The 26,017-nt window shown below is 42.6% G+C and overlaps 1 protein-coding gene across 1 annotated transcript in view; it reads left to right on the top strand.

The window, feature by feature from the left end:
• The window catches only part of LOC121536271 (activin receptor type-1C-like), a 62,976-nt gene that overhangs the window by 21,139 nt on the left and 15,820 nt on the right, over positions 1 to 26,017 (top strand). Inside the window, exons 2-7 of the mRNA XM_041843537.1 lie at positions 52 to 282; positions 10,519 to 10,770; positions 11,061 to 11,291; positions 11,463 to 11,630; positions 12,344 to 12,500; positions 13,108 to 13,232. Of these exons, the coding sequence (XP_041699471.1) occupies positions 52 to 282; positions 10,519 to 10,770; positions 11,061 to 11,291; positions 11,463 to 11,630; positions 12,344 to 12,500; positions 13,108 to 13,232 (1,164 nt within the window). The remainder of the gene's footprint in view (positions 1 to 51; positions 283 to 10,518; positions 10,771 to 11,060; positions 11,292 to 11,462; positions 11,631 to 12,343; positions 12,501 to 13,107; positions 13,233 to 26,017) is intronic.

The following is a 26,017-nucleotide window of genomic DNA, read 5'->3' as shown; positions in this document are numbered from 1 at the left end:
AAATGTCTTCGTAGAAAGCCAGACATCTGATGTCACTCTGTTGCGTTTCAGCTCTGAAGTGTGTGTGCCAGCTATGTGCCAACAACACCTGTGAGACGGGTGCAGACGGGGCCTGCTGGAACTCTGTGATGCTGATCAACGGGAAGGAGGAGGCCGTCAAGTCCTGTCTGTCCCCGGCCGAGATGAGGGGACAGGTCTTCTGCTACAGCTCCCGGAACGTCTCCAAGAGAAACTGCTGCTTCACAGACTTCTGCAACAATGAGACCCTGCATCTGCATCCAGGTACTTATGTGGTAGCAATGAAGTTATGATACTTATTGCCAAGTCTATTGTACTGTTATTAGACTCTATTGCCCAATCATTATGGTTGGGCAATTTAACCACATGGTTGTGGAATTTAACCACATGGTTTCGAAACTCAAACACACCTCCACAATATGGCCCTTACCCATTTAATAATCTCAGCTTGACCTGTGGTTATTCTACCAAAGGAAAGATTAATAAAGGAAATAATTAGAAGAAAACCCACGCAGACATCATCAGTAGCTAGAGCGCATTCCCGGAGGGATTTCTCACTCAGACTGTGGTCTAGCCAGATGAGCTGAGCTACCATTGATTGGCCTTGCATATCCTGTTGTCAGAGGTTACCAGCCGCCAGCCAGTGATCCGCCCATCAGGTTTATAAACACCTCGTCAGGCCAGGCGTGTGGAATTGGTAGAGTGAAACGTCTGCTTTGTCGCAGGTAGAGGGCTTAGAGGAAGGCTAGTTAAAGCTGTCGGTACATGTTGCTATTCTTGACTCAGTGACCCCAGTATGTAGCCTATGCCTGTATGCTGGCTGTATGAAATGCTTAGAAATCGATTGTTGCTCCTTTAGTGTTTCTATGAAATGTAGTTTAGTGGTGTAAACGTTCTCATCTTTTATGTTTTAATGTCATCTGACTTCTGTTACTGCTCAGTATGGAAGATCTGCAGTTAGTTATGGTGTTGTTTGAAGTTGTAGATTTTGAAGCTGTATAAATGCTTCTCCCTTTTTAGTTCCAGGCATTTTCCTTTGCTCTCCACAAAGTTACTCGTCATTAGGAATGTGAGGGTTTGTACACATTATAATCGGTCAAATTTATATTTATTACAATTTAGGCCTTGAAATTGATATACACTGAGTGTACACTTTCCTAATATTGAGTTGCACCCCCTTTTGCCCTCAGAACAGCCTCAATTCGTCAGGGCATGGACTCTACAAAGTGTTCCACAGGGATGCTGGCCCATGTTGACTCCAATTCTTCCCACAGTTGTCAAGTTGGCTGGATGTCCTTTGGGTGGTGGACCATTCTTGATACACACAGGAAACTGTTGAGCATGAAAAACCCAGCAGTGTTGCAGTTTTTGACACACTCAAACCGGTGCGCCTGGCACCTACTACCATACCCCGTTCAAAGGCACTTAAATATTTTGTCTTGCACATTCACCCTCTGAATGGCACACATACACAATCCATGTCTCAATTGTCCCAAGGCTTAAAAATCCTTATTTAACCTGTCTCCTCCCCTTCATCAACACTGATTTGAAGTGGATTTAACAAGTGACATCAATAAGGGATCAAAGCTTTCACCTGGTAAGTCTATGTCATGGAAGGAGCAGGTGTTCCTAATGTTTTGTACACTCAGTGTACAGCTCGCAGTAGCAGTGTGGCAGGGCTGTACCTTGAAAGTTAACATCGGCTCTCTCCCTAAATAGCCCAATACCCTAGAATAGAAAAAAATCTTGTACTCTTCATATCATATAATTGACCTATCTGACCTTTTCCATAGAAATATTATAAATAGTGAGTGTCATAAAGCTTCTTATATCTAGAATCTTATATGTAAGGTTTAGAATAGTTGATAAGTCGAATTAGACTGTGCTGAGCTTCAACAAAGGCCTGCACACCCTGTATCTCTCCAGGGTTGGTAATAACTGCATTACAGTGATGCTATATAGGATCCAAACCCATCATCAGATTATACTTAGACCCTTTGACGCTTTGATGTGAAGAATAAACACACACATTATGATAAAGTCATTTAAGGTAACATTCATAAATTGTTCATAGATAATAGTCTACACACCGACTTCGGGTACTATTGCTGACCTCCCTCTATTTAAGAGGGTACAGACTCTCTCTCCTCTATTCTTCAGTGCCTGTGCTATGACCTTGAGTACGTTCCCCTGGTTACCAAATTGATTGTATGTACCGAAGCGGAGCGGTCCAACCGCTTTCAAATTGCCCGAGCTACAGAGAAAAGATAACAACTATATCAATTACTCATAAAGGCCACTTAGAGATGACAATGATATAACTGACTACTATTGCTGTGGATGAAGTGTGTATAGCTGTTTTTAAAGAACATTATTTTGTTTATTTTGTCAGGGAGTTGGTATGACAGACTGCCCAGGGGTTGCAATATTGTTTTCCAATAAAATAACTGATTACATCAAGGGTTCCTCTACTTTTCCTTGTATGCACCAAATGAGTGACTCTGTCTAAATTCACCCAGTTCTTAAATATTTGCTGAACAAAAATATAAACGCCACATGCAACAATTTCAACCATTTTACTGAGTTACAGTTCATATAAGGAAATCAGTCAATTGAAATAAATTAATTAGGCCCTAATCTATGGATTTCACATTACTGGGAATACAGATATGCATCTGTTGGTCACAGATACTTTAGAAAAATGTAGGGGCGTGGATCAGAAAACCAGTCCGTATCTGGTGTGACCACCATTTGCCTCATGCAGCGCGACACATCTCCTTCGCATGGAGTTGATCAGACTGGTGACTTGTGGCCTGTAGAATATTGTCCCACTCCTCTTCAATGGCTGTGCGAAGTTGCTGGATATTGGCGGGAACTGGAACACACTGTCGTACACAACGATCCAGAGCATCCCAAACATGCTCAATGGGTGACATGTCTGAGTATAAAGGCCATGGAATAACTGGGACATTTTCAGCTTCCAGGAAGTGTGTACAGATCCTTGCGACATGGGGCCGTTCATTATCATCCTGAAACATGAGGTGATGGCGGCGAATTAATGGCATGACAATGGGCCTCAGGATCTCGTCACGGTATCTCTGTGCATTCAAATTGCCATCGATAAAATGCAATTGTGTTTGTTGTCCGTAGCTTATACCTGCCCATGCCATAACCCCACCGTCACCATGGGGCACTCTGTTCACAAAGTTGACATCAGCAAACCTCTCGGCCACACAACACAATACACGTGGTCTACGGTTGTGAGGCCGGTTGGACGTACTGCCAAATTCTCTAAAACTATGTTGGAGGCAGCTTATGGTAGAGAAATTAACATTACATTCTCTGGCAACAGCTCTTATGGACATTCCTGCAGTGAGCATGCCAATTGCATGCTCCCTCAAAACTTGAGACATGTGTGGCATTGTGTTGTGTGACAAAACTGCACATTTTAAAGTGGCCTTTTATTGTCCCCAGCACAAGGTACACCTGTGTAATGCTCATGCTGTTTAATCAGCTTCTTGATATGCCGCACCTGTCAGGTGGATGGATTATATTGGCAAAGGAGAAATGCTCACTAACAGGGATGCACAAAATATGAGCAAAATAAGCTTCTTGTGCATATGGAACATTTCTGGGATTTTTTATTTCAGCTCATGAAACATGGGACCAACACTTTACATGTTGCTACACTGAATCACTGGACCTTTAACACTGGATAATCGCAACTAGCTAGCTGCAACCAAATTAACGTTGTTGTTGGCTAATCAGCCTTGAGCTAGCCTTGAGTCGGGCACATCTCCTGGCTATCTACCCCTCTGTCAACCAGACGGGACCTCCTAGAGTCGACACGGAGCACCTGCCGATCCATCATGACTGGTCTGCCGACGTAATCGTCTGTGGTTTCAACAGGCTTCCCGTTGCGACGACCACGAAGATCCATCTGCTAGCCCCGGCCCGCTAGCACATGCAAACTACAACCGTGCTTCCTGCTTGCTGTGCTGAAGCACCAATTTGAACTGCTCTCGGACTCACATATTGCTGTTCACTGGACCTTATGATCACTCAGCTGCACAGCTGATGCCTGCTGGACTGTTCCTTTTTACACGGTACCCTGTCCTGTTTAGCCTCAGCCCAAACTTTATCGCCATTACCAGTTGTTGTCTTAGCTCTCTCTAATAACACCTGTGATTGCTTTATGCCTCTCTCCCATGTCAATATGCCTTGCTTATTGCTGTTCCAGTTAGTTCTTATTATACAATTTCACTGTAGAATCCTAAGTCCCTCTGAAACTGCCTCAAATAGTTCCTTTGTTCCACCCCCCATACACACCGAGACCGGCTCAATCGGTGCCTCCAGTGATGCTATCTCTTTCATTGTTACCCAACGCTTAGGTTTACCTCCACTGTACCCATATCCTTCCATATCCTTGTCTGTACATAATGCCCTGAATCTTTTCTACAACGCCCGGAAATCTGCCCCCTTTATTCTCTGTACCCAACGCACTAGAAGACCAGTTCTTAAATCCTTTAGCCGTATCCTTATTCTAGTCCTCCTCTGTTCCTCTGGTGATGTAGAGGCTAACCCAGGCCCTGCAGCCCCCAGTATCACTCCTACTCCCCAGGAGCTATCATTTGTTGACTTCTGTAACCGTAAAAGCCTTGGAATTCTGCACGTTAACATCAGAAGCCTCCTTCCTAAGTTTTAGTTATTCACTGCGTTAGCACACTCCGCCAACCCTGATGTTCTAGCAGTGTCTGAATCCTGGCTTAGGAAGGCCACCATTCTGAAATGTCCATCCCCAACTACAACATTTTCCGTCTAGATAGAACTGCCAAAGGGGGTGGAGTTGCAATCTACTGTAGAGATATCCTGCAGAGCTCTATCATACTATCCAGGTCTGTGCCCAAACAGTTTGAGCTTCTACTTCTAAAAATCCACCTTTCCAGAAATAAGTCTAACTGTTGCCACTTGCTACAGACCCCCCCTCAGCCCCCAGCTGTGCTGTTCACCATATGTGAATTGATTGCCCCCCATTTATCCTCAGAGTTCACACTGCTTGGTGACCTAAATTGGGATATGCTTAACACCCCAGCCATCCTACAATCCAAACTAGATGCCCTCAATCTCACACAAATTATCAACGAACCTACCAGGTACAACCCTAAATCCGTAAACATGGGTACCCTCATAGATATCATCCTGACTAACTTACCCTCTAAATACACCTCTGCTGTCTTCAACCAGGATCTCAGCGATCACTGCCTTATTGCCTGCGTCCGTAATGGGTCCGCGGTCAAACGACCACCCCTCATCACTGTCAAACGCTCCCTAAAACACTTTAGCGAGCAGGCCTTCCTAATTGACCTGGCCCAGGTATCCTGGATGGATATAGATCTCATTCCGTCAGTAGAGGATGCCTGGTTGTTCTTTAAAAGTAATTTCCTCTCAATCTTAAATAAACATGCCCCATTCAAAAAATACAGAACTAAGAACAGATATAGCCCCTGGTTCTCCTCAGACTTGACTGCCCTTGACCAGCACAAAAACATCCTGCGGCGTACTGCATTAGCATCAAATAGCCCCCGCGATAGGCAACTTTTTCAGGGAAGTTAGGAACCAATATACACAAGCAGTTAGGAAAGCAAAGGCGAACTTTTTCAAACAGAAATGTGCATCCTGTACCACTAACTCCAAAAAGTTCTGGGACACTAAAGTCCATGGAGAATAAGAGCACCTCCTCCCAGCTGCCCACTGCACTGAGGCTAGGAAACACTATCACCACCGATAAATCTACAATAATCGAATTTCAATAAGCATTTTGCTACGGCTGGCCATGCTTTCCACCTGGCTAACACTACCCCGGCCACCAGCTCTGCACCCTCCGCTGCAACTTGCCCATGCCCCCCGCTTCTCCTTCACACAAATTCAGACAGCTGATGTTCTGAAAGAGCTGCAAAATCTGGACCCCTACAAATCATCTGGGCTAGACAATCTGGACCCTTTCTTTCTAAAACTAGCCGCCGAAATTGTCGCAACCCCTATTACTAGCCTGTTCAACCTCTCTTAAGTAACGTCTGAGATCCCCAGAGATTGGAAAGCTGCCGCGGTCATCCCCCTCTTCAAAGGGGGTGACACTCTAGATCCAAACTGTTACAGACCTATATCCATCCTGCCCTGCCTTTCGAATGTTTTTGAAAGCCAAGTTAACAAACAGATCACCGACCATTTCGAATCCCACCGTACCTTCTCCGCTATGCAATCTGGTTTCCGAGCTGGTAATGGGTGCACCTCAGCCACGCTCAAGGTCCTAAACGATAATAGACAGTACTGTGCAGCCGTCTTCATCTTCCTGGCCAAGGCTTTCGACTCTGTCAACCACCGCATTCTTATTGGCAGACTAAATAGCCTTGGTTTCTCAAATGACTGCCTTGCCTGATTCACCAACTACTTCTCAGATAGAGTTCAATGTGTCAAATCGGAGGGCCTGTTGTCTGGACCTATGGCAGTCTCTATGGGGGTGCCACAGGGTTCAATTATTGGGCCGACTCTTTTCTCTGTGTATATCAATGATGTCGCTCTTGCTGCTGGTGACTCTCAGATCCACCTCTATGCAGACGACACCATTTTGTATACATCTGGCCCTTCATTGGACACTGTGTTAACAAACCTCCAAACGAGCTTCAATGCCATATAACACTCCTTCAGTAGCCTCCAACTGCTCTTAAACACTAGTAAAACTAAATGCATGCTCTTCAATCGAACGCTGCTGGCACCCGCCCACCCGACTAGAATCACTACTCTCGACGGGTCTGACCTAGAGTATGTGGACAACTACAAATACCTAGGTGTCTGGTTAGACTGTAAACTCTCCTTCCAGACTCGCATTAAGAATCTCCAATCCAAAGTTAAATCTAGAATCGGCTTCCTATTTCGCAACAAGGCCTCCTTCACTCATGCTGCCAAACATGCCCTCGTAAAACTGACTATACTACCGATCCTTGACTTCAGCGATGTCATTTACAAAATAGCCTCCAACACTCTACTCAGCAAATTGGATGTAGTCTATCACAGTGCCATCCGTTTTGTCACCAAAGCCCCATATACTACCCACCACTGTGACCTGTACGCTCTTGTTGGCTGGTCCTCACTACATATTCGTCGCCAAACCCACTGGCTCCAGGCCATCTATAAATCACTGCTAAGCAAATCCCTGCCTTATCTTAGCTCATTGGTCACCATAGCAACACCCACCCGTAGTATGCGCTCCAGCAGGTATATCTCACTGGTCATCTCCAAAGCCAACACCTCCTTTGGCCGCCATTCCTTCCAGTTCTCTGCTGCCAATGACTGGAACGAATTGCAAAAATCTCTGAACTGGAGACTCATCTCCCTCACTAACTTTAAGCATCAGTTGTCAGAGCACCTTACCGATCACTGCACCTGTACAGAGCCCATCTGAAATTAGCCCACCTAACTACCTCATCCCCATATAGTTATTTATTTTGCTCATTTGCACCCCAGTATCTCTATTTGCACATAATCTCTTGCACATCTATCATTCCAGTGTTAATACTAATTGTAATTATTTTGCACTATAGCCTATTTATTGCCTTACCTCCATAACCTGCTACATTTGCACACACTATATATATATATATGTATGTATGTATGTATGTATGTATGTATGTATGTATATGTATGTATGTATGTATGTATGTGGTCCTCTGTAGCTCAGCTGGTAGAGCACGGCGCTTGTAACGCCAAGGTAGTGGGTTCGATCTCCGGGACCACCCATACACAAAAATGTATGCACGCATGACTGTAAGTCGCTTTGGATAAAAGCGTCTGCTAAATGGCATATTATTATTATATATTTTCTTTTGTATTTTTGACTTTATGTTTTGTTTTACCCCATATGTAACTCTGTTGTTGTTGTTTTTATCGCACTGCTTTGCTTTATCTTGGCCAGGTCGCAGTTGTAAATGAGAACTTGTTCTCAACTGGCCTACCTGGTTAAATAAAGGTGAAATAAAAATAAATAAAAGTTGCGTTTATATTTTTGTTCAGTGTAGTTTATGGAAGCTTTCCGGACTCCATTGATGAAAGTTAAAACATTTTGAATGAGTAGTATAAACAGAAGGCTCTGTTCCATATGCCTGTTATACATGCTTTGTCCAGTATATTTCATTAGCCTTCAAGTCACAGCTGATCTTTTGAAATCAGTTAACTCATATATATATATATATATATATATATATATATATATATATATATATATATATATATATATATATATATATATATATATAATATATAAGCTGACCTCAATGGATCATGTGAAAACAAGCTCAATTAGATATGTTTATGGATCTTATTGTAACCGGTTAGAGCACGACTGAAAGTTCAAAGGGTAGATGAGATGACGTTAGCCCACTACAGTTGTAATGTTTGAAATCTATAATAGAATGGCTCTGTGCATGTAAAAAGCTGTATCTGCCTTGTGCATAGAAATTGAATATATGATCTAGCTCCTATGGGTACGCTAGCAATGGCTACCTGTCCACCCATTATGCCATCATTGTTTTGAATGGGGAGGCCCGTTCTATAGATTCTATTTCTATGGTCTTGTCATAATGACTGTTTGCCTCCAGGTTGAGGCAAATGATTGTAGCAGTCTGTGTTGTTGGGAAAAATAAAACGCACTACTCTTTATTTCAAACGGGACGTTGATTTCCAGAAATGTGCCTAGTCTAAAGAACGCGTTGTATCATACCGTCACATAAATATCGAGATGGAGATATTGTGATTTGGATACAAATATTTGAATATGTCAAAAATGATGAATGACTTGAGATTGCTGCCCTAACACATGCCACTCCCAAAGTAGCCTCCCAACATTAGACACAGATAAGTGAACTACTCAAAGCACATGGGGAAGTAGATATGTCCCAAGTGCATCCAACTGATATTCATGTTGAAAAACATTCAATCTTTTCACCAGTAGGGCAATGGAGGTTAGAGACTGATTTTCCTGTTGTTTTGCATGCTTCATTGAGTGACTTGCTTTGCTCTACTTGGACGTGTGGTAGAAATGCTTTTAGGTCAAAGGGAAAGACGTGTTATGAAATAGTTGACTTGGGTTGTGGTGTTCACATATCTGAATCTGTGTACAGTTCTCACCCTGTCAATGTTGCAAGACGTCTTACTAGATGAGGACACTCAATAGACTATTGCTGCAATTGGGGATAAGACCATGAGGTCAAACTAACATGACACCACTTAAGCGTTAGAGTGCACTTTCTGTTTTGTTGATAGTAAGGCTATTCCAACTTGGAAAAATAACTGCTTTATTACATAATTTTTCTATTACTTTATTATTCTTTAAGTTAGTATTTCCATGGTAATTCCAGCATTCTAACCTTATTAAATGGGTTTGAGAAGGAGATGTTGTTGTCCATGAAGTGGTTGTTTTTGACCATATTGTTCCCAAATCCACCCACTAAAAGAATCAAGGACATTTGCATAAATGTCATTCAGTCAGTGCTCATTAATTTACTAAAATAACGACACAAAGTTAGACTTACTTACTGTATATGTCTGGCAGTACAGCCGGAGCCTGTTCATCTGTTGAGTGATTGAGTCTAGATGCATATCTCCAAGATGCATTTTGCAGTCAGTACATGACTCCATGGAATTTATTATTGGTAAAACAAGCTGAACTTATAAAACTTTTGGCCAGTAAAACCCAGCTTCTGTATCTTGTGCTGTTGATGAATCTGATTGCCTGAGAACATCTGGCAATTCTACGGCTTTTGGCATAGAACTTGACTTTTAGAAATCTGTTTAATTGCAAACCTAGCTCTGCATCTGCCAAATTCAAATTTCTCAGGATCTGAGAGGATTTAGATTAGCTGAAGGGCTGTATTCATTTTCTGGATTCACGGTGTTCTGTCTAGCCTGGGTGCCTGACTCTTTCTGCAGCCATACTAAAACACAACATTGTTTGGCAAGTCAATGACAAGTTGTTTTTAAGCAGAATAGCACCCAGGCCAGGTTCGGTCTGACTAAACGATCCTGGAGTAAATTATCCTGGCACCCCCATAGGGTTCTGGTCAAAGGTAGTGCACTATATAGGGAAAAGGTTGCCATTTGGGACACAACCACATTCATAACATTGTTAGCTGCTGGTGAACAGAATGGTGCCTTCGTTTTGGGAGACAAGCTGGTACAGTGTTTTACTACATTATGTACTGTACGTTGTTGGCAGTAATGGGTTAATGAATAAAGTTGGAAAGGACCACTAGAGGGCATAGGGATCATGAGAAGTATTAGCCTATGTATCATTTTTTTCCATCCCTAAACATTCTCCATCCACATTTTTAAAATCTTATATCACAAATGTGTGGGCCATTGCACATGAATCTACTGATCAAGTGTTGTTACTGAATGTGGCCCTCTGTTTTTGAATACATAGTATGCTGCTATGTCTGTGTTGTGTAGGCTATGTAGAGAGGCCATCGGAGGAGCCCGGCTGGGGCAGGCTGGAGCTGGCAGCGGTCATCCTGGTTCCCTCTGCCCTGCTGTGTGTGAGCATCCTGCTGGGGGTGTGTGTGATGCAGGGCCAGCTCTGTGCCTACAACAGGGCCCACAAGAATGACGTGGACGAGCCCCTGGATGACCAGAGTCTCATGTCCCCCGACAAGTGTATTAAAGACCTCATCTACGACATGAGCACGTCAGGCTCAGGCTCTGGTAAGAGAGAGTATATAAATGCATTTACAGTCATAGAAATAGAATCACTAGAACGGACATCCCTTTTCAAGTCAATGGGTCTGTAATGGTGATTCCATTTAGGCGCACACCAGAGGAGAGCAGGTAATGGTGCTCTGATAGATAGACCTCATAGTGAGTGTAGTGTTTTGAATCAATTTGCTGTTTTAATATTGAACACCATTTTATTTGCTTGATATGGCCACATTGGGCAGGAAGTGAGAGGCAGATAGTTTGTAACACGAAATCCTGATTTAGTTTTTGTTTCACAGGGCTGCCGCTGCTGGTACAGCGGACAATAGCTCGGACCATCGTGCTGCAGGAGACCATTGGGAAGGGCCGCTTCGGGGAGGTGTGGCGAGGGAAGTGGCGAGGGGAGGACGTGGCGGTGAAGATCTTTTCATCCCGAGACGAGAGGTCCTGGTTCAGAGAGGCAGAGATCTACCAGACCATCATGCTCCGACACGAGAACATCCTGGGATTCATCGCAGCCGATAACAAGGGTACTTATTGACACAATTACAGAGTCCCAAATGGCACCCTGTTCCCTATTAAGTGCACTACTTTTGACCAGGGTCATCTCTATTGTTTTGACCATGTGAGACCAACGTTCTCAATAAGACTGTACACATACACTAACCCCAGGTGTATGCCCTCTGCTGTTTGTGTTGCAGATAACGGCTCTTGGACTCAGCTGTGGCTGGTGTCAGAGTACCACGAGCACGGCTCTCTGTTTGACTACCTGAACAGGTACACTTTGTCTGTGGACGGCATGATCGTCCTGGCCTTGTCCATCACCAGCGGCCTGGCACACCTCCACATGGAGATCATTGGCACTCAGGGTGAGGGACTGGCACCGCAATCCTCTCTGACTAGATCGGGCACTACAGCTCCCAGGTCCTAGCCACAGCTCCACAGATATACCATGCCCTAGGCTCTTATTTGTAGTGCATTATAGTAGCCTCCAATCCAGTACCAACTGCAGACCTGTGTATCTGTCAATCTAGTGTTGCAATGATGCCATTCCCGCTATAGATAATCTTTTTAACATCCCACAGGATTGACATGTATTTATTTACGAAAGGTCCGAAGATTACTCACTGTGACTAGGTGAGGGCCTCCTACTGTAACAAAGCACTAACAGCAGAAAATCCTCTTTCATGGAGCGCTTTCTAATTCTTAGAAAAGCTACACTCCCAAGCACACTTCTTTGTGTTGCTAGTTACTTGCTGTAGTGACCTTGTCACATTCAGAACCAAAGCCCTACTTCTATAATTACAATATAACACATACTGTATTTTCTTCTGAATGGGGTTTCTTTGTATCAGATGTTTACACAGTACCACTGTTAATCGATTATTAGCATCGGACGTCTGTTTTGCAAGGGTCATAAAACAGTGACCACAAACATCAATCCATGTATCCTGTTAGCAAGTTATTGAAATGACTGTATTGTAATATGTACATCTATTATTCTATTTTGCAAACCCCATGTGTCACGTTAGCAAGTTGAAATAACATGTAATATAACTATGATTTGGGATCTGTCTTACAGGGAAACCTGCCATTGCCCACAGAGACATCAAGTCTAAAAACATCCTGGTGAAGAAGAATGGGACAGCTGTCATAGCAGACCTGGGATTGGCTGTGAAACACGACTCCAGCACCAACACCATCGACATACCGTCCAATCACAGAGTAGGAACAAAGAGGTAACTAGGCAGCTTTTACCTGAGAGAAGAGCGACAAGAGCAATGACGGAGCATGGGCATGTTTATTGGCCACTTTGATCTACCTCTTATTAAATTATTAGTATTTTATATTTATATGTCCTTTTAGAGAGATGGAGTGAGAAATATTGGGACGATGATCAGGAAGGTCTCACATTGACTTTGAGTACGTCCCAAAAGCCACAGCTCTTATCTAAAGTAGTGTACTAGGGAATAGGGTGCCATTTGGTACACACACCAAGTCTTTACCTCATATCACTCGCCCTCGTTTTGTTTAGGAAATTGATGGCTAACCGACAGGTATCCCCTTCCACATGCTCTCTCCATCATTCAGAGCTCCTTTTTTTAGGGCCACCATATGCTTTGCTTGTAAACTGTAAACATAGTGATGGGACCGCAGCTCACATGGAGCCCTGTCTCTATAATAATAAAATGACTCTGTGTATCTCTGTGTGCCTGCTGCCTGTCTGTGTATCTCTGCCAGGACATTGAGTCTTCTTCTTCTAAAGGACAGATGCATCATTGTTTACTCTCTCACCCTAAAACCCAGTTAATTAGGAGTTAACAAGTGTATCCTCTCTCTTGGCAGGTACATGGCCCCAGAACTGCTGGATGACACGATCAATATGAGCAGCTTTGAGTCATTCAAGCGGGCCGACATCTACTCCCTGGGCCTGGTGTTCTGGGAACTGGCACGGAGGTGCTCCGTCAGGGGTAAGTTATTCAACTCTTAGTACAAAAGCAACCTGAAGCAAATAAAATTGAAGTCTCCAGACTGTGGAACTAATGCACTCCTAGAAATGACACTATTTAACCAGGGCACCTCTATATAGGGAATAGGGTGCCATTTGGGACACATCAAGTTATTTAACTCTTAGTACAAAAGCAACCTGAAACAAATGTAAATGGAAGTGTCCAGTCTGCAGCTAATGCACTGAAATAAATTACACTGGAGAAGTGACTGATGCAGTTATTGGGTAGGTAACTCAAATTACTTTAATCAGTGATTCATCATTTTATAAATATTAAAGGTACAGCACAGTCAACCTATTTCCCAAATAAAAATTCCCTGAATGACCAAAACATCACCCATAATATTTGTACACTATTAAAATGCTCAGAATTGAAGATACTGCACCTTTTCTCTCATCTCTAATGATCAGGAAGCCTGAAAGAACAGGCGGAGTGGTCAGGGAGCTTATATTCATGAGCTCGCCTTGACTGACAGCTTTTTGAAACACCCTTGTAGTCGTTGCCAGGTAACAAGGTAAACAATGGGCCAAAAAAACAATGACAACTACGTGCCATTTTCAAGGGATTGTTAAATGTTATAACTATTTGGTTTTAATATCATCACCTCTTGAAGAGCATAGTCAGAACTACACGTTTCTGATTATTCCACATTTATCTCTATCATCAGAGTTATACAACATGTAACTGCATGCTTTTCATGATCAGTAAACATCAATTGATCCTCGTCCTGGTACAGTTGTCAGTTGGACTACTGTCATCACCACTATAGAAGCAAAGCAAATATAGCCTAGCCATCTAGTTTATCCCCTGAAAGTTAGCTTGTTAACTAGCCAACTGCACTTGATCTGTTATTAGCTAGCTAGCCAATTTGACGTGGTCCATCAATCAATCAATGTATCATGAAAAGCATGAAGTTACTTGCTGTGTAACTCTGACAGGCCTATAGCTAAATGTTCGCAATTGTTTTGGATGGAATAATCACAAATGAGTAGTTCTGACTATGCTCTTAAGAGGTGATGATATTACAACCAAATAAAAAACAGCACGCAGTTGTCAATGGTTGTAGCGGAGCTTAGTGTCTCCTTGCCCCCCAGCAGGAAAATCGAATGCTCTGCACCTTATTGTGATGTTTTATTCATAATGACCTATAGTATAAGTTACCCCATTTTCTCTGCAAAATTCTCTCATGGTCAACAGAGCTGATCATGGACTGTTGGGTATCAGACAAACAGCAGCAATACACAATTGCATTTCTATTGTTTTGTAATTACACTGAACAAAAATATAAATGCAACATGCAACAATTTCAAAGATTTTACTGAGTTACAGTTCATATAAGGAAATCAGTCAATTGAAATAAATTCATTAGGCCAAAATCTATGGATTTCATATGACTGAGCAGGGGCGCAGTCATGGGTGGGCCTGGGAGGGCATATGAAATCCAGTCAGTATCTGGTGTGACCACCATTTGCCTCATGCGCGACACCTCCTTCGCATAGAGTTGATTAGGCTGTTGATTGTGGCCTGTGGAATGTTGTCCCACTCCTCTTCAATGGCTGTGCCAAGTTGATGGATATTGGTGGGAATTGGAACACGCTGTCTTACACGCCTATCCAGAGCATCCCAAACATGCTCAATGGGTGACATGTCTGGTGAGTATAAAGGCGATGGAAGAACTGGGACATTTTCAGCTTCCAGCAATTGTGTACAGATCCTTGCGACATGGGGCCGTGCATTATCATGCTTAAACATGAGGTGATGGTGGCGGATGAATGGCACGACAATGGGCCTCAGGATCACGTCACGGTATCTCTGTGCATTCAAACTGCTATCGATAAAATGCAATTGTTTGTTGTCTGTAGCTTATGCCTGCCCATACCATAACCCCACCGTCACCATGGTGCACTCTGTCCACAACGTTGACATCAGCAAACCGCTCGCCCACACAACGCCATACAAACCGGGATTCATCCGTGAAGAGCACACTTCTCCAGCGTGCCAGTGGCCATCGAAGGTGAGCATTTGTCCACTGAAGTCGGTTACGACGCCGAACTGCAGTCAGGCCAAGACCCTGGTGAGGATGATAAGCACGCAGATAAGCTTCCCTGGGAGGTTTCTGACAATTTGTTCAGAAATTATTTGGTTGTGCAAACCCACAGTTTCACCAGCTGTCCGGGTTGCTGGTCTCAGACGATCCCGCAGGTGAAGAAACCGGATGTGGAGGTCCTGGGCTGGCGTGGTTACACGTGGTCTGCGGTCGTGAGGCCGGTTGGACGTACTGCCAAATTGTCTAAAACGATGTTGGAGGTGGCTTATTGTCACGCCCTGACCTTTAAATGCCTGTTGTTTCTCGTTGGTTTGGTCAGGGTGTGAATTTCTATGTATAGATTCTATGTTATTGTATTTCTATGTTGGCCGGGTGTGGTTCCCAATCAGAGGCAGCTGTCGATCGTTGTCTCTGATTGGGGATCATACTTAGGTAGCCATTTTGCCTACCTATGTTGTGGGATCTTGACGCTTGTTTGTGTGTAGCCATTGTGAGCTTCACGTTACGTTGCTTTTGTTGTTTTGTCGGTGTTTAATTAATAAATAAACATGTATGCATTCCACGCTGCACCTTGGTCCAATCCTGTACTCAACAAACGTGACAGAAGATCCCACCACCAACGGACGAAGCAACGTGCCCAGGAGGAGCAAACACCCTGGACACAGCGGGAAGCAACCTTGGTAGATGTCCTCCTCGGTTGGGGGAAAATTACCGAGAGCAGGAGAGCTTCCTTCAAAAGGAGGCGCTGCAGGATGCCCGTAGGGAGAAGGAATTAGTGGATGCACGGAGAGAGGAGCTGGCCAGGCAACAGAAGGAGCGTGTGTTCATTGAGGAACCTAGTTATGCGGAGATACGTAGTGTCGCCAGTGCGCCTTCACAGTCCAGTGCGTCCTGTGCCAGCGCCCCGCACGTGTCGTGCGAAAGTGGGCATCCAGCCAGGATGGGTTGTGCCAGCTTTACACTCCAGACCTCCAGTACGCCTCCACGGTCCAGTATATCCTGCTCCGGTTCTACGCACTGTGTCACCAGTGCGCCTCCCCAGCCCGGTACGCCCCGTACCTGCTCCCCGCACCAAACTAGTGGTGTGTGTATCCAGTCCGGTACGGCCCATACCTGCTCCTCGCACCAAACCAGTGGTGCGTGTCGCCAGCCCGGTACGCCCCGTGCCTGCTCCTCGCACCAGCCCAGTGGTGCGTGTCGCCAGCCCGGTACGCCCGTGCCTGCTCCTCGCACCAGACCAGTGGTGCGTGTCTCCAGTCCGGCACGGCCCGTGCCTGCTCCTCGCACCAGACCAGTGGTGCGTGTTCCCAGTCCGGCACAGCCCGTGCCTGCTCCTCGCACCAGACCAGTGGTGCGTGTTCCCAGTCCGGCACAGCCCGTGCCTGCTCCTCGCACCAGACCAGTGGTGCGTGTTCCCAGTCCGGCACAGCCCGTGCCTGCTCCTCGCACCAGACCAGTGGTGCGTGTTCCCAGCCCGGTGCGGCCCATGCCTGTTCCTCGCACCAGACCAGTGGTGCGTGTTCCCAGCCCGGTGCGGCCCATGCCTGTTCCCCGCACCAGACCAGTGGTGTGTGTCCCCAGCCTGGTACGGCTGGTGCCAGAGCAGTCCGCTCCACTGGTTCCCAGTCCAGCTCTGGTCAGCTGCTCCACTCCAGTGCCAGAGCTGTCTGCTCCACCGGTGCCCAGTCCAGCTCCGGTCAGCAGCTCCACTCCAGAACCAGACGTCAACCCCTCTCCAGGGTCGGGGCCTCCCACACCAGGGTCCAGACAGGGCTTGGTGCATCGTGGGAGGACTGAGAGGGGAAGCATCATGCCGAGGTCCAGACCGGACCAGGGATGCAACGGGGAGGCAGTAAGGGAGAGGACGTCAGGCCCGGAGCCGGAGCCGCCACCGAGGCTAGATGCCCACCCGGACCCTCCCCTGTTAAGTTAGGTTTTGCGGCTGGAGTCCGCACCTTTTGGGGGGGGGGTACTGTCACGCCCTAACCTTTTTTAAATGCCTGTTGTTTCTCGTTGGTTTGGTCAGGGTGTGACTTTCTATGTATAGATTCTATGTTATTGTATTTCTATGTTGGCCGGGTGTGGTTCCCAATCAGAGGCAGCTGTCGATCGTTGTCTCTGATTGGGGATCATACTTAGGTAGCCATTTTGCCTACCTATGTTGTGGGATCTTGACTCTTGTTTGGCTTGTTTTTTTTTTGGGGGGGGGTAGATCAGCTTAATATTGCAGATAGATTGTAACTTCCATCAATGTAATTGTCTGCATCACTTCCAATCCCCCATGTTTTTTATATATATATATACTCCCCTTTATTACTTTTCAACCCCACCATCCTTTCCCTACTTGGGGTAAATTAGTGAACAACAATGCCCAGGCCTCTACTTCCAGCCTATACTTACTATCTACACCTTATGGACACAGTCAATTTTACAATATTTATATTTTATTTATTTTTGCTTCTACTCTCAACCTCTCCGATCATTTTCATGATGTCCATCCGGTTTGCTTCTATATGCCATATCTTTCTAACTGTGCTCTTTCCCAAAAGCTCCCAACATACAACCTATATACTTATTATGGACACAGTATGCTTACATTATTAGTTATCTTGTTATTATTTGTTATTAGTCCCATCCTTCAACTCCATTCAACACCTCCCATCTATCTCTTAACACCATCCATATAGGATTTCTATTTGCCATATATATTTCAACCGTACTGTGATGTTTTACAAAAGTTCTGAACCTTTCTATTCTCATTGCTTCTACAGATTGTGATTTAAAAATAAAAATTTTTGCTAAAAGTATTATTATATTATTGATCGACTGACTATGACTTTTCAGATCACCCAGTAATGCTATCTGCAAGGTTAGCTCCAGGTAAATATTGCAATCCTTTAGCCATTCCTGGACCTGTGTCCAAAAACAAGCTACAAATGGACAGAACCAAAACAAATGATCTAATGATTCTGTCTCTTCACAGCAAAATCTGCAGAGCTGGGAAGATTGTATCCCCCATATAAATAACATTCTATTGGTAGCAATAATTTAATATAATAATTTAAATTGTAAGATTCTAATTTTTGAATCCGGTGTCGTTTTGCGTGTCAGTTCATAAACACTATGCCATGGGATCGGTACGTCAAAAATCTCTTCCCAACTATTTTGCAATTTATATGGGACGGCTGTCAATCCTTTGGTCCTTAAGTGAAACTGATATACTTTTTTATTTATCACAGTTTTCCTTAACCAATTATGTTATTTAATGCAAGGCCGACAGACAAGTTCCTTACTTTCTCCCCCTTCCACATTCCTCTTCCACTTTTGCGGTAAGGCTGCAATTATTTGGTTGTAATTTTGGGTAGAGCAGACATTTCCATATGTTTTTGTTAGCTGCATGTGTGACATAATTCCACCAGTCCTACCGATGATGACATTTACGAAGATTATACCCTTTTTTAAACATTTATTTTTTGACAAAGGTTTTTTGTCAATTAGTATATTAGACATTTCCCAACATTTTCCTTAATGATACATAAAATATTACCATATAATTCCCCCCTTTGGGACATTCCAACAATGTCCCAAATAATACAAAGATTAATTTTTTTATGAATGTAAGCATGCGCATTTACTTATTCTTATCCTTGCCATATGTGGTTACTTTTCATATGCATATATTTAAACCAATATATATTCCTCATTGTTTGACCCATCCTGATGAGGACCCAGAGCCCAGTCAGGTATTGGATACAAGTTTGGAAGGTTTTCCTCTAAATTAACCTCCAAGTTTTTCTATTAGGCTTTGTAACCATGGCAGGCCCATCCACCCCCAGGAACAACTTCATACAAACATTCAGGATTCCCAAATTCCCAAAATGTCCCATATTTATTTACCTACTGTCATGACGCTCCCTGAACTGGGTGTATTTCTTTATAAACAATGCTCCCCACTTTTGTTTAGTTATAGCATTTCCCATATATGTGTTAGTATCCTATCACATCAACATATGCAACTTTGTCTTAACAATAATATCTAGGACAGGGGTGTCAAACGTGCGGGCCGGATCAGGCCCGCAAACAGGTTTAATCCGGCCCGCGAGATGATTAAATTAAAAAAAAAAAAAAACATTGCACTGCAATTTTTCAATTAAATAAACTGCTGTTCCAATTGCGTCCACTGGATGGCGCAATAACAATTGTGTTAAGCAAGCAAACTGTTTATACCGGGGCAGAGCAAGTAGGTCAAGCACGTGCAGCCAATGAGCTACTTTGTTTTGCCCGCGATATTTATTACGGCTTCTACTTTTAACATTATGTGCTTTGGCACCCTCATTGCCCCAATATGTCTCTGTCAAAAAAGAGAAGTGGACGCAGAGTGCAGAGTGTTCCAAGAAAAATTGTCATCCTATTTAATCACGGAATTGAATGGGAAAGCTGTATGTTTGGTGTGTTCAGAGCATGTTGCAGTGCTGAAAGAATATAACCTTCGTCGCCACTATGTGAGTCTTCATGCCGACAAATATGACAACTTTCAAGGACAGCGGAGATGAGAGAAGGTGAATGAACTGTTGGCGGGTCTGAAGAAACAGCAGTCTGTGTTTACTCACAGCCGAGACATCAGTGACGCTGCAGTGAAAGCTAGCTACCTCATTGCTAATGAAATCGCAGTGGCTTCAAAACCATTTAGTGAGGGTGAATTTGTAAAAACATGCATGATGAAGGCAGCGGAGATTGTGTGCCCTGAAAAGCGGCAGGCTTTTGCAAATATCAGCCTGACAAGAAACACAGTTGCAGACAGGATTTCCGATCTTTCAGTGGATTTGGACAGCCAGTTGAAGCAAAAAGTAAAGTCATTTATTGCGTTTTCCGTTGCAATTGATGAAAGCACGGACATTACAGATGTTGCACAACTGGCCATTTTTTCATCCGCGGAGTTGATGACACATTGACCGTCACTGAGGAGTTCGTGGAGTTGGTGCCGATGACAGATACAACGACAGCAGCTGATATTTTTACCGCACTCGTCGGTGCGCTGGACAGGGTCGGAGTGGACTGGTCCCGCGCTGTCAGCCTGGCTACAGATGGTGCGCCCTCAATGATCGGGAAAAAAGCAGGTGTTGTGACAGAGTTCAGAGAGAAAGTGCAATCTGCAAATGGAGGACGTGATTTTTTGACTTTTCACTGTATTTTGCACCAGGAGGCTTTGTGTTGCAAGTCATTAAAGATGGATAACGTCATGAAGGTGGTCATCCAAACTGTTAATTTCATCTGATCCAGAAGCCTGAATCACCGTCAGTTTGACAGCCTTCTCAGAGAGAAAGACCACATCTATGGCCTGCCATACCACACTGAGGTAAGATGGTTAAGCCGAGGTGCTGTGCTGAGGCGTTTCTTTGATTTACGAGAAGAAATTGAACAGTTCATGGAAGAAAAGGGCAAACCAGTGTTAGAATTTCATTCCGCAGAATGGATGCCGGACCTTGAATTTATGGTGGATGTTACAGAGCACCTGAATAACTTGAACAAACAGCTGCAAGGGCGCAACAAAGTTGTCACGCAGTATTATGACAGCATACGTTCTTTCAAGTTGAAGCTGTCATTGTGGGAGACGCAACTTGCCGGTGGTGATGCAGCTCACTTCCCCTGTCTGAAAAATGTGTGCGGGACCCAACATGTGGCAGACATGAAGCGGTTCAAAGATAAACTAACGGGACTGTTACGGGAGTTTGAGCAACGCTTTCAGATTTATGTTTTTATGTTGATGTGCTATTGTTTTTAATTGATTTTATTTTATTTGTATATTTAACCTATTCTTGACTCTGTGGTTCTTGCACTTGTTTGGGGAACAGGATTTCATTATTTGTATCTACATTTCTGCCTGAGAAATGACACCCTGATATAGTTCTGTGATCTGTGAAACAGTTCTGTTAATCACTGAGGCATTGTGTGTTTGTGTGTTCTTTGTCCTCAGAACTTTCAAATAACTTGAGGTGTTTTATGATTAATAGTGATGTTGTGCTTTTGGACACTGTCCTCAGGCTCCAGCTTTATGTTTATATGTTTTTATGTTGATGTGCTATTGTTTTTAATTGATTTTATTTTATTTGTATATTTAACCTATTCTTGACTCTGTGGTTCTTGCACTTGTTTGGGGAACAGGATTTCATTATTTTTATCTACATTTCTATCTGAGAAATGACACCCTGATATAGTTCTGTGATCTGTGAAGCAGTTCTGTTAATCACTGAGGCATTGTGTGTTTGTTCTTTTTCTTTAAAATTTTCTAATAAACTTGACGTGTTTTATGATTAATAGTGATGTTGTGCTTGTACTATTTTGGACACACTGTCCTCAGGCTCCAGCTTTATGTTGTATGTTGATCGTATTAAAACAAAGAAAACAATCTGAAGTTGTTGTTTTTAAGTTATATATACCATGATTTTTCCGGTCCGGCCCACTTGGGAATAGATTTTCCTCCATGTGGCCCCTGAGCTAAAATGAGTTTGACACCCCTGATCTAGGACATGTTTAAAAATGGTGTCAATATCTTTAGCTTACATAACCTTTTTCACCCATATCACAAGTATTATAACAATCAAAATAATCAATATCCATATCTAATCAAGTAATTGCCATGTCAACATCACTAAGCATTAATATTAATAAGTTATTCAGATCAATCAGTCCACTTATAATTTATAATCATAATCAAATTAATTACCCAAACCAACTTTGGAATGGCAATTCTTAGTTAGTCACCTTTGTTCCATCATTCAAAGTTAAAACTCTCACCTTGGCACATATTGACACTGGCCGAATGTATATTTATATTATAATAATTCTAGCATTAACTTCCTCATAACGAGAATTACAACAGATCAGTACCCTAATGCATTGTCCAAATTACTATAAATTTAGTAGTGTATAATACCTCCTTAATCAACATACTACCTCAACTAACAGTCCCTTCCTCTACCGGCACTCAATCTTCTGGCGTCTTCATTATGTTCTTCAGATAGCTTCATAGTTCATCTTGGATTACCCATAGCAATGTCCCAATTCCAATGTCACACCTGAACCGCCCCACCTCACCATCATTCTGTTTTGTCCATGTGCAAACCAGTATACCCAAACTAGGAAGAACGTTGCATTTGCATAGACCTCTTTCCTCACATTCTTGAAAGAAAAGGCACAAAAGAGAAGGCAATTGATTGCTTTGATTTGATGCTGGATTCAGGTCTCCTGGCAGAAGTGGTGTCAGACAGGAACGTCTTCAACGCCTTTGTTGTTCCTCTTCAGCCGAGTAGAGGGTTTTTTGTTTTTATTGAGGTTTGCACCGCTCTGGACCAAATTATCTCTGCAATGCATTACGACACCATCCGTAGTAACCTCAGGAAAGGACAGATCATAACAGTTTAGTTCGAGTTCATTTCCAATCCAAAACATTCCTATTAACATTGTCTACATGTCTTATGTTTCATCACTCATTCTTAATACCCATTTCTATCTAATGCCCGATAGATTTTTCTTTGAGGGGTCCCTGTATTCCAAAGGCTATCTGTTTAAACACCCCCTATTTTCACATTCTCCCTTGAATCCTCCCAAACTATATAACCCAATTGTTTTACTTTAACATTCCTATATTTTTGCTCATAATCTATTTGACATTACTCTGGTGTTTCCATTTTCCTTGTTCCTATTCCAACAATTGCTTACACTTCTCTCTTCATCCTGGTTGATCATAAATTTTTTTATAATTAAAATGTCCTAAACATTACAACAATTATGATTGAATCCTAGCACACAGTCCTAGTAACTGTGAAGATGTTGAACTACTGTTAACTATTTAAAACGGAGATGTGGTGCATATTAGACTATTCTTTTATTTAATTTTAATGCAATATATTGTACTCATCTATACCAATCATTGTTTAACGGCTCCTTCAATTCCCTTTCTTCTGTATTTGGTATGGCTCTAACATGTACAGGGTTCAGTGCACTTTCCCAAGGAATAACTACTCCAACAACATTTCCCCCTGGAACTCTAACACTAAGTACTACATCAAATTGTTTATCTAAGTCTTGGACTGTTCTCCTTATGTCTATGATTCACCTGTCTCTTTCTTTCATTATCTTAAAGTCACACTACCCCATGTGACTTCCCCATAGTCTTTGTGCTGGTTCCTCACACACCAATAATATTTTAACCCTTGTATTTTAATAGTGATCCCTTCCTGCATTTTAGTTATGGTTCCTGCCTGTGCAAGAATATACTTTCTAATCCTGTCTATATCCCTTTTATGTCTTGTTCTTCAGCTCTCTACTATTATCAGTACCCCATTCCCCTTATTCTCAGGGAACTAGTCAAGTACAGAGAAATCAATGATGAGGATTTCTGGTGCGTCTTGGAGGTCTTGAAAGTCTCGGTGGTCTCTTAATCATCAGTTTCCTCACTCTGGTACAATGGCTTAGATGATACCCGATCGCGCTCCCCTCTATCCGTACCGCCGTAGGTGTAACCTGGACAACGATGTATGGTCACTTTAGCTGTTAACCTTCTTCCATCACTAGGGTCTCCGGGTCAGCCAGAGTCCCTCTCAATCTATCGACATCGGTCTGCGAAGAGTGTCCTTCAATCAGCCTACCCATAGGGAAGCTCAGGGTTACTGCTGCAAAGACACAAGCACAGACACACACAAAAGACAACAATGCTACCCAATGGCTGAGGTTGGAACACTCCTATAGTGGGAAACATGGATCTGAGTATCTGTCTCCACCACTTTTACCATCATTAAGGTAGCCAACAACACCTGGTACAGGCCCCTCCACTTAGTCTTTCCAGCTCTTTCTTCTGTAGTCTTTTGCCATCACATAGTCTCCAGGGCGCAGAGAATGCTCAGACTCCTACTTAGTTGGGCAGAGTTATCTTCACCCATGAAAATAAAATCTTAAGAGCATTGTTAGGTTAAGTGAGACACAGTATGCTACTCATGTCCTCTCATCCGTCAAGAGAAGCCTTGAGATTATGAAGCACACCTGCTTCCAGCTTGTTGTAGTCCACTTATCTCATAGACAGACCACCTCTACCCCATGCCTCCTATCACAAAAACAAAAAATGATTTAACCTAACCCATAACACATTATTACTACTGCTCATATCCTTAATACACCTTGCATATTTCCCCACAAAACCATAATAAAACATTAAAACCTCTGTAATCCCAACTTCCCCCCTTGGACACATGCATCACATCGTGATTCATGTGTACAAAAAACAAAACAAAACAATATTGCCTATCAAACCTAAAATAATAACTAACCTTAAAATGACAACCCTTGAGCATATCTTTACTTAACTGTATTCCATAACACTTTTCAAGGAATACCTCTCCTTCAGGACTAACCCTCTCACTACATCCTTGACCTGTTTCGACTAATTTATATATAGGATTTTTTCCAAATTATAAACTTCTTCACAATTATCCTTATTTTATCTAACCCCCTAATTCAGCATGCCTCTAGAATTTATAGTGCGGGTGATCAGGTCACACTATAAAGCCAGGACAGATTTCAGAGGTAATTGAAATCATTCAATGAATTGTTTCATCCAATAGTATACTACTCCTAACAACCATCAAGACCTTTCATAAATGTTGTAAGTCCTTAGTACAACTCTTTTCAACATAAATCACACATATTTACTTATCCCTCAGTAAATAAAACCCAAATTACATGTGTATGCCCCTTTAAGATATTTCACTTCCATCCCATCTAAAAACCCCAAATAGAAATAAAAATCCTATACAACTAACATTTCATACTAAGTAGTTTGTTTGTGGTTATTCGAACACCATATAGTAAAACAATAAACAAACAAAAATGGCCAGGCCTTATTTATTTTGGTAGCTCCCTATGACAACCTAAAAATAAAACTTCTTAATTTTACTCACTAGTTCCACCCTGGCCTACAGACTTTTTTAACCTCCCAATAAAGAAATCCCCATGTTCCTGGAAGAGAAAGTATACATGTCGTTAACATATAATCAACAATCCAAAGATAGTAATTACACACAAAACATCATACATATATCCCCAGTCCTATCTCATCAACAATCATTAACCCCAGCATCAATTTAAAATTGTTTGATACATTGTGTCCTACCTTACCCCTAACATAATATTATAGGAGACTCCCATCAACCCTTAAAAGAAACTCCCACTTAGAAGACACTAGATAATAACACGTTTTATTATGTTAACTATTATGTTAATATAAACCTATAACCCCATTTTAGTAATTTAAACGTCGCAAACTGTTGCATTGATGTTCTCTTTTTTTTCTTTAAAATATAAACTTATTGTTTCATAATCCAAAACCCATAAAAAGATGTCTACTTAATCCATCAAGCCAACAGCAACAACTACCTCCCAAGGTTCAACGTACTATAAACAAATTATCGTTATCTGAAGTAATAAAACATCATCATAACTCACTGCTGTTTAAACAAACTATATAATGTCATAATAAAATGATCAATTATCAAATATCGTTCCTTATTCAACTATCGAGACAGGTTCTTCATTAGTAAATCGTCTCCACAAAGCAATACTACCTAATAACATATTCTCATTCTCCTAAATATAAATAATTACTTATATTAAACAATCCCATTCAACATCAAGTCAACCTGTCTCA

The sequence above is a fragment of the Coregonus clupeaformis genome, chromosome 23, assembly GCF_020615455.1.
Source record: "Coregonus clupeaformis isolate EN_2021a chromosome 23, ASM2061545v1, whole genome shotgun sequence".
Classification (NCBI taxonomy): Eukaryota; Metazoa; Chordata; class Actinopteri; order Salmoniformes; family Salmonidae; genus Coregonus; species Coregonus clupeaformis.
This window is presented reverse-complemented; position numbering and strand designations above follow the sequence as displayed.